This window comes from Piliocolobus tephrosceles, chromosome 9 (genome assembly GCF_002776525.5).
Source record: "Piliocolobus tephrosceles isolate RC106 chromosome 9, ASM277652v3, whole genome shotgun sequence".
NCBI lineage: Eukaryota > Metazoa > Chordata > Mammalia > Primates > Cercopithecidae > Piliocolobus > Piliocolobus tephrosceles.
Window position 1 is genome coordinate 14,497,143 of NC_045442.1, and position 10,042 is coordinate 14,507,184.

At 46.0% G+C, this 10,042-nt stretch overlaps 1 protein-coding gene across 3 annotated transcripts in view; it reads right to left on the bottom strand.

The window, feature by feature from the left end:
• The window catches only part of GRK5 (G protein-coupled receptor kinase 5), a 255,238-nt gene extending 245,498 nt beyond the window's left edge, over positions 1 to 9,740 (bottom strand). For all 3 annotated transcript variants that reach the window (XM_023224349.1, XM_023224348.2, XM_023224350.1), the window contains exon 1: positions 9,300 to 9,740. In XM_023224349.1, coding sequence (XP_023080117.1) covers positions 9,300 to 9,351 — 52 coding nt within the window. In that variant the 5' untranslated portion in view covers positions 9,352 to 9,740. The remainder of the gene's footprint in view (positions 1 to 9,299) is intronic.
• Positions 9,741 to 10,042: the final 302 nt, after the last annotated feature.

Below are 10,042 nucleotides of genomic sequence, written 5' to 3' on the forward strand. Positions count from 1 at the left end.
GAAGAAAGATTTATTTTGGAACATAAAAGCACTTTGGAGGGTAGGCGAGATCCACTTGCAATTGCTCCCCAAAAGTCCACAGTTCAAGTGACCTTGAACAGGTGACTCCCTTTCTTTATTTTTATGTGTTTTTTTAAAATTATTATTTTATCTTTTAGACGGAGTTTCACTCTGTTACCCAGGCTGGAGTACAGTGGCACGATCTCGGCTCACTGCAACCTCAGCCTTCCAGGTTCAAGTGATTCTCCTGTCTCAGCCTCCCAAGTAGCTGGGATTATAGGTGCCCACTACCACCCAAGTAATTTTGTATTTTTAGTAGAGATGGAGTTTCACCATGTTGGTCAGGCTGATCTTTAACTCCTGACCGCAAGTGATCCACCCCCCTTGGCCTCCCAAAGTGCTGGGATTACAGGCGTGAGCCACCATGCCTGGCCATTTTAATTTTTTTATTTTTTTGTAGAGATAGGGATCTTGCTATGTTGCCCACACTGGTCTTGAACTCCTGACCTCAAGCAATCCTCCGCCTCAGCCTCCCAAAGCGCTGGGATTACAGGTGTGAGCCGCCGCGCCTGGCCATTTTTATTTTTTTATTTTTTGTAGAGCTAGGGGTCTTGCTATGTTGCCCACACTGGTCTTGAACTCCTGGCCTCAAGCAATCCTCCTGCCTCAGCCTCCCAAAGTGCTGGGATTACGGCATGAGCCACGGCGCCCGGCCCTGACTTCCTTTCTTTCATCTCAGCTTCCCCATCTGTTAAACCCATCTGTTAAACCAAGGGTAACCTCTACGCAGGAAACAGAGGACAGGGCAGTAGATCAGCTGAGAAGGCTCAGGGAAGCCGAGGCACCAGCAGTTTTGTGGCCTCTGCCACTTCAGGACAGAGGAATGTTCTTATCTGTTTATCTCTGCTTATCTGTTTATCCTTGCTTTCTGCATAGGACCCCGAAGTTGTCCTTGGGGTTCATTTCATCATTACCTTTCTAAAAAAATTCTTGATATTCCACAGATTACAAGTTCTTAGAAACACGGTAGGCCCTATCAAAATTGGCCTAGTTTAGGAGGATGTCACCAGTTGACTCAGATAGACTCCCTTGCTTCGGACAGCAGGGAACAAGCAACAAACTGCTTTATTGTTTCAAATACTTACCTTCTTTCTAAGTGTGCTCTGAGTTATTGTTAAAATGTTTCACATCTCACAAGAAACAGTTTTTAAGGAGAAACTATTTTCAAGTGGATACAAGAACAGCGAGTTTCTTTGGCATCTTTAAATATACCTTCCTCCTGATATCTCCCCAGTTCAGAAAAAATGAAAACCCTTAAAATGGTTTTGCCTGTCTTCACCCCCATTTTAGATCACCTGCCTGTGGAGGTTCTTTCTAGTCTTGCTGTAGATCTGCCGCACTTACGCAACTTAATTGTTGTTTTTTTTTTTAAATAAAATGACAGCTTTAAAACATCCCCACATTAGGAATTTCAGGAAGGAACATGGGGCTCTGTATGTGTCTGTATCATGCACTTAATTTGAATCAGGAAAGTCAGTTGCTCAATTTAGGCAAATTTCCCAACAAGATACGAAAAAGGGGGTGGGGGAGGATATGGTAGCTTAACCCCCCACCCCCGGCACCATCCATGATTGTCCCTGACCTGAATTTCCTCTTAGGTGAGTCAGTCCCAACTTCCAACCCCTGCCTTCAGCCCTCCTCCACGGTGCAGCCCCCTCCCCTTCCTCAGTCTCTTCCTCACTTTCCACAACCCCTCCTCTATTTTCTCCTTCTCCTATCCATTTCCCCCTCTCATCTCTCTTTTTCCCTCTCCTCCACACTGCCTCTCTCCCCAGCTCCCCGCCTCCCTCTGCTTCTTTTAATGTTCCCTAATTTTTCATGTCAGAAGTCATGGGGTTATCATACTCACTAAATGCACAGAACCCTCTAGAGAAGCTCTGTCCCAATGAGCTTTCTGCAATGATGGGAATGTTCTATATGCATGGTCCAATACAGTGGCTACTGAGCACTAGAAATGTGGTTTGCATGCTCCAGGAACATAATTCCTAACTTTAATTAATTTAAGTATAAATAACAATATACAGCTAGTGGCTGCCACGTTGAACAGAGCTCCTGAAGACCAACAGGTGCCTTTAATCTTTTCGGTCATTCCCTGTGACAGGCTGATGTCAAAGGACATACCCACGCCAATGCCACCAGAAAGCCAGAAAGGAATGCAGCCTCCACTGTCTTCACTCCAGAACTGCAGCCGCTCCACTGCCCAGGCCTCTGCCCTGAACAACTGCTCTGCCTGGAAGGTGCCATGGCACACCAGTTTTCCTCTTGGATCTTGTCATTCCTCAACCAAAGGGTCTTTTTGCCATTGTTTTTAATGTTTCCATTTCTAGGAACAGACCTTCATAAAAACACAGTGTTGGCCAGGTGTGGTGGCTCACACCTGTAGTCCCAACATTCTGGGAGGCCAAGGTGGATGGACTGCTTGAGCCCAGGCATTAGAGACCAGCCTGGACAACGTGGCAAAACCCCATCACTAGAAAAAATGCAAAAATTAGCCAGGGATAGTGGCACCAGCCTGTAGTCCCAGCTACTCAGGAGGCTGAGGTGGGAGGATCACTTGAGCCCAGGAGGTTGAGGTTGCAGTGAGCTGAGATCGCACCACTGCACTCCAGCCTGGGTGACAGCAAGACCCTGTCTCAAAAAACAAAACAAAACAAAAAACCCCACAGTGCCCCAAAAAATTAGCAGTTGTCTTCCAGATTCAGGCCTATTCTTCAAGTATAACCTTTAAATTATGCTTAAATCACACACTGGTCCCTCAGGCCATTGTCCAAATTCTAGGCACAGCAGAGTCAACACAGTCTACACAGGTGAGTAGGTCACACTCCAGTAAGCCTCAGCAATTCGGGGGGAAAAAATCCAGTTCTGTTCACACCTAGCTGACCAGTTAAAAAATGTCAAAAGAGACTGAGTCCAGTGGCTCACACCTGTAATCCCAGCACTTTGGGAGGCTAAGGCCGGCAGATCACCTGGGGCCAGGAGTTTGAGACCAGCCTGGTCAACATGGTGAAACCCCACCTCTACTAAAAATGCAAAAATTAGCCAGGCTTGATGGCGGGTACCTGTAATCCCAGCTACTCAGGAGGCTGAGGCAGGAGAATCACTTGAACCCGGGAGGCACAGGGTACAGTGAGCCCAGACTGCGCCACTGCACTCCAGCCTGGGCGACAGAGCAGACTCTGTCTCAAAACAAAACAAAAAAACAAACAAAAACAACATGTAAAAAGAGAATGGCAGTGCCCAATTGCATCTTTTCACTCATTTCACGCTGCATTTATCTAAGGCTGACACCCAAATGTCACCTCTGCACTCGGTCCTTCAACAACCAAATGCTGAATAAATAAATTTTATCCTTGTAAGACTTTCAGAAGTCTATTCAAGAATGGTTTCCTCAAAATGAGAAATGGGGTGGGAGAAGGGTCCAGTCAGGAAGTAAGGACCTTCTCTTTTAAAAGTAGCATGGTTTCACACAAAATGAAATGCTTCCTCCAGTTTTTGGATGGTAATAAAAGCAATGACATTATCTCTGCCCCCAAAAAATACATCTTTTCAATATTTTGAAATATTGTTAAATAAAAATTTCCACTGAAATATAACAGGATATGTTTTAAAGTAGAAATCAACCCTATTATTTAAGGCCATCATACATTTTAATTTGTTATTTTTATTTTTTTGAGAGAGTCTTACTCTGTCACCTAGTCTGGAGTACAGTGGTGCAATCTTGGCTCACTGCAATCTTTGCCTCCCGGGTTCAAGTGATTCTCCTGCCTCAGCTTTCCAAGTAGCTGGGATTACATGCGGGCACCACCACACCCAGCTAATTTTTGTATTTTTAGTAGAGACGGGATTTCACCATGTTGGCCAGGCTGACCTCAAACTCCTGACCTCAGGTGATCCGCCTGCCTTGGCCTTCCAAAGTGCTGGGATTACAGGCATGAGCCACCATGCCCGGCCCATTTTAATCATTTAAAATCAAGCCTTCATCCTTTTGTCTTCAATATTCTCTTCTATCCCATTTGTTTATTTATTTATTTTCAGAGACAGGGTCTTGTCTCTTGTTGCCCAAGCTGGAGGGCAGTGGCTATGCACAGATGCAATCCCACGGCTGATCAGCACGGGAGTTTTTACCTGTTCTGTCTCCTATCAAGCCAGTTCACCCCTCCTTTGGTCCCCACTCCCGAAAGGTCACCATATTGATGCCGAGCTTACTGCAGATACCCAACAGGCAGAAGCTCACTCCAGACCAGTACTCCTGGGCGCAAATGATCTTCCTCAGCCTCCAGAGTAGCTGGGACCACAGGCTGTGCCACCACACCCAGCTCCACTATTCTATTTCCATGTGAGAAATGGGTGCTGAGGGTTGTATGATCGAGGAAATTCCTAATTATCTTCTCAATGTGTCACCTGTTGGCAGTCGCTTTCTGTTTTCTCAAGTTTCACCTCTGAGTTGCATGACCTATGGCAATAATGCCTTTTGGTAACCAGAAGACTTTTTTATTTCAAAAATGTCTAGACATTATAATGCTTTATTTTGCACTCCAAACATACTGGCAACAAATATTAACTTTAAGTATTGCCCACAGTCCTGGATAGTTTTATTGAAAGCATCCCAGATATGGATTGAACAGCCCTTGGTAAAGGTGAATTTGGTTAAACATTGAGCCTGCTCCTGAAATTCACTTGGGCATTCTGGAAGTCTTCAACCCAGATCCAACGGCTATCATTTAGAAAGCCACTACAAGAGTTATAGCTTCTGAAGACATAATTTAAACAATGATTAGTTTGGGCACTGGAAGAGTCAAGCGCTTTGGAGTTTCGAATCTGACAAGCAGCAGCTAAGCTACTGAAAGATGAGAGCCTTGTAGGCCTTTATCTGATGGTTTTTAAAACAGGCAGCCAGATTAACTACCATCATCATTTGAAATCTTTAAGAAAGCAAGGCCTTCTGAAAACATTGCTTTTGGTTTCTCTACCTCCAAGTTGTCAGTACTGAAAAGGAAACTTCAAAAAGAAAAAAAATGAAAGGCAGTTTCATGTAACGGCATTGTGTTTAACAGGCCAGGCTGCTTTTACACACACCGAGCTGCCTTCACCAGGATGAAAGCTGTCTCTTGGTAAGATTAACATTAAAACTGAAGGAGAAGCTTCAGGGTGGAGTACGTATGCCTCCACATAGCAATCTAAATAAGACGGCTTTGGGCTTCAGAGACGTTCCAATGTTCTAATAACCTAATTCACCGTGTTTGGGTTTTATCACCATGAATTAAAGGTGCAAGGGAAAGAGGTCCAGGGCTTTCAGGCGTACTGTGGAATGCTAAGTCTGTCCACGGCTAGCTTGCCCCACCAGGGCTGGATGCTGGCTCACTCCTTCCTCCTGCCCTCCCTAACCTCTCCCAGGCCCCTGGGGTGTTAATCTTGATCATCAGGAAGATCCAGCCAAGTCACAGAGTTACCTGAGAAAACGGTTCCTGTGTATTCTAATTTTTGGCAATTGTGACAAATGGCAAAATTGTTACAGTCCTAACTTCTCAATTCCTGTGCTTGCTAGTGCCTCAGGCAAATGTGATCAATATTCATTCAGATACCTTTATTGATCAGATATGGCTACTGCTGGCCTGTGAAGAAAGGAAAAGCAGAGCCTTGCAAAATTTTTTCTCACCACTGTTCACTCAGAAGAAAGGCAACAGATCTAGAAGATGAGAAAAACACAAAAACCTTTACTGCAACAATAAAACCAAAAAGAAACACACAAAAGGCACTCAGCAAACTCTCCTTCTCACTGTTATTTCAACATTAGCTGCCTGCCAGTTTCCTGAGATCCTGAAATGTAAATAAATAGATAGATAGAGTTAGTCTGGGCCTCTTTTTCATGAAATGCTTAATCACTTAGCTCATTTCCATAAATTGCCATGAATTCAGTCTCAACTTCTTTCTTTTTTTCCTTAACCACTGTTTAGGAGAGCAATCTAAAGTTCCTAAAAGTGATCGACTTGATGTTTTCTCATGAGACCCAGGACAAATAAACAGGCCCCAAAATACATTTCCGTGGTTTAAAATCTTGAACCCATACCTCTACCTTATCTTATTTTAAAAAATTGTCACAAGGGTGGAGCTTGCTTGCTATATTTTCTAATTACTAACAATTCATCATTTTACTCTAATCCACTTACAGGCTTTCTATTTTATTGCTACATTAATGCTTTCCACTTTATATTATGTCTTATTACGGTAAGACTTTGAAGATACAGTGAATTGAGGAGCCATCTGTCTTTAAGAATGCACAATAATAAGAAAAGATAGGCCCCAGTGTTGTCTACCACCATGGACAACTACAAATAATTTTACAGCATTTGCAAAGTGTGCCTGTCTTTCTTCAAGGTCTGTTTCTCTATTGTTTGGGACAAATGTGACTTTTACTTGAAAGTCAAATTTTAAATTGTTTATGGTGTATTTTGTTAAGTGAACTAAATAAAATTTCACATTTGTCAATTATATTTCTCATCTGTAACCACTGACAAGAAACTTTAAGAAGTGTTTTTAAACCTTTTAAACAACTCAGATTTTTTAAATGTACTGGTTTTATATTAGATATTTCACTAAACTGACTGAAACTGTCATTTCTGAATATTTAGATAATATGGTTATTTGGAGAATTACTAAGTTTGGTAAAATAAATTCAAATATATGAGAACTGAGAAGAGAAAAATAAACTGCTTTAATTTCTAAAAGTGTCCATACTAATTAGGATATATGGGCTCAAGTCTCTAATAAAGGCCCAGCCAAAAGAAACTGGAAGCACTTAAAATCATGGCTTTCCTCTAGGCATAAGTGAGAAAGAGGGGGAGAGATGCAAATTTTAAATGAGGTTTCCATTAAACGATTAATTTTTCTTGTTCACGTGTCTGTCTCTCCCAGCTTCCGCAGGCCCTCTCCATTTTCAAGGCATCATCAAGAGCTATTTTCTCACCATGAGATGACGACCAAACTCTCACAGCAAAATTGAAAAAGCCTTTAAAAGGAAAAAAAAAGTGAAAGGCACATTCTTGAGCACTTTCAACCACTGTAATTCTGCCCCAATGGGAGTCGGTCACTCCACACAAGCTTCCAGCCTGCAGCTCTCTTCCCCAGGGCTCTGGGAAAAAAAAGAAAACCAATTTGTTGGCCTAACTAACAATATCAGACAGCAAATTCACGTTGGTGAAAAAATACTGGGGAGAACAATTTGGAGGGGGACGGTGGAATTGATATCACTTTGCCCACCCTAAGCAAAGCATTATAAAACAAGCAACCAAATGTTCAGGGAAGAAAAAAAGCATTTCTCAGGCAAACAAATACCTACAGCAGCAAATGTAGGGGGCAGATTCCCTGGGCAAGAGGAGGAACCAGCAAAACTTGCAAGGCTCCAGTACCATCAGACCCAGTGATTTCCCAAGAAATAATTTCAGAATGGAGGGAGAGTGAAAACTTTCCCAGCCCCCGAATCCTGAGATACACAACCGTGTCCCACCACTAGGTGGCCAGCTGCAAAGGCTGCAAGAGGGGCGGGGGAGGTGGAGGGTTGTTTTCTCTGCTTCCTCCCTTTCAGGACCATTCCCCAACCCAGGGAAGAGCCTACCAGCACCCACCTTGATCGCGTCCACTAAAAATGTCAGGTTAGGAAAAAAGAAAAAAAAAAAAAAAAAAAACACCACACATACACACACACACACACACACACACACACACAGAGCTCAGGCCTTAGACCTGAAGTCACCAAGTAACAAGCCTCTGCTAAAAATTTATTCCCACCAAAGCTAAGCAATGGGAGAGAGATTAACCTGCATATTTTAAATTCTGCTGGGGTTTTCAAAGCACTGCCTCCCTTCAGGGCTTCTGAAATAAACCTTCTTGCCCACTAGCTGCTTTAGAGTGACAAGTGACGACGAAAGTAAGACACAAGACACGAATGCTGGGCTGAGTTGCTGAAACGCTGCCCACGGAAGGCTATGCATCACCTACCCCCACAGTGTGTAGGGAGCCACAAGGTGATGGAACCGGCTGAATAAACACGAATCGTTTTATTGCTGGCCAGAAAGTCTTCCCTTCATTCATCAAAGTGGGTGAATGAAAATATTAAGTAGGTAAAACATTTTCATGGACTGCTCACCAAGTATCCTTCTAAAGTCAAGCCCTATTCAGTCTGCCTCCTACCTTAAGTATCAAATAAAGCCTTCTCCCGTGAAAGGCAAAAACCTCTTCCCCTTTTATGAAAAAGGTCGCACACTAGAGCTCAAGTCTTGACCAGAAAAAAGAAAAAGATTTTACATAAATTCCAGGTATTCTTAAGTATATATGTTTACATGTACACAACACAATCATTTTAGGAAGCATCTAAGTTTCGGCCTCCCCTCCACCCCCCGCCTTTTTTCTGTGTTTCATCTCAAGGCAGAGTCAAAATACGTGTTCTTAGGGTTTGACTCGGGATCTTACACACTCCATTTAGACAATATTTCCTGCCAGCTAAATGCAGGAAATCTACTGATTTGCATAGAAAACATATCTAAAGCACCAGCACACTTACCTTTCTTTTCTTAAGTGAGCCAAAAATCTAACAATTTCAGTTATCACACTCCCAGAAAAGAGAAACCTGAAATACTGAATTATTTTCTAGGTGATCTGTACAGCCATCCTTTGATTATTCTATGAAAAGGCTAATTCCTCAACATCTGACTTTGCCTTTAAAAGGCTTCCTTCCACACGACGGGATTTCCCTAAGAAACATCCCAGCGGATGGTTTCCAGCAATAGTCTATATCAACTCAGCCTGCGCAGGCAAAGACTTGGCTTCTGCTCATTCCACCCCCGCCCCCCGAACACACACACCAGTTCACACAGAACCATCCCGGGCCGACTTGAAACGCTATTTTATGTGCATGTTTGCTCGTCGCTCCCCGAATGAATGCTTTTCCTACTGACCTTTCAACAGCTGCCGAGATGGCACGCTCTGCAGGGCGAGCGCTGGAAACTAGGAGATATGTTAGCATCCAAATCCCTGCAACCTTCTCAGCCCAAGTCCAGATTCTCTGAGCCCCAAGGCAAGAACCCTGAAGGGTCTGCAGAGCCGCTCTCCGAAGTGCCCTGTTCGCGACCCACTCGCCGGCAGCGGGCATCCTGCACGGGCGCAGCCCCAGCCCGCACGCCGCCCGACACCCGCACCCCGGCCCGCGACGGACGAGCCGGGCACGTACCGGCCCTGCCTCTTACCTTCCCTGGCTTTCAGCAAGACCGTGTTGGCCACGATGTTTTCCAGCTCCATTGACAGTCGGCGGTCAGCAAGAGAGCCGGCCGGCGGGGCTGTCAGCGCCTGGGGTGCTGCCGCTGCTGCTGCCGCTGCTCGGGCTGCCGCCGCTGCTGCCGGAGCTGGGGGAGCCAGCAGCCCGCCTTGCCTACCGCATTATTCCTGCTCTCAGCCCAAGAGTTTCCCCGTCTGCAAAGAGGAGCAGCCGCCGCCGCCGCCGCTTCTTCCTCCCTCTGTGTCCCCCCTCCCCCCTCCCTCAACACGCTCCCCCCCACCCCCCACCCTCCGCGTGTCTCTGTCACTCCATTCTCCTCCCCTCCGGCTCCCTCGGATGCTTTAATGCCTCGGATGCTTCTGCCTCCCCTCCGTCCCTCCCGGGGGTGTGGTACTAGCAGGCTTGGGCGGCCGCACTGCGCAAGCGCCGGCCCAGGCGCGCCTCCTGCCTCGGCGCTCGCGGCGCAGGGCCTGCTGGGAGCTGGAGTCCTCCCGGCCGCGCGGCGCCGGGGCTGAGCCGGGCTGGCGCGCGGCTGCCGGAGCGGGGACCCGCCCCGGGACGGCACCGAAAGCGAAGGCGGGCACCGCCCGGCCGACTGGCGACTCAAAGGCGGCCCAGCCGAGCCGAAGTCCCCACCAACCCCCGCAGGCTCCCGCTTGCCCCTTTCCCGCCCCGCCGCCAGCCCGTAAAGCGAAGTGCTCAGGCCCCGGTGGT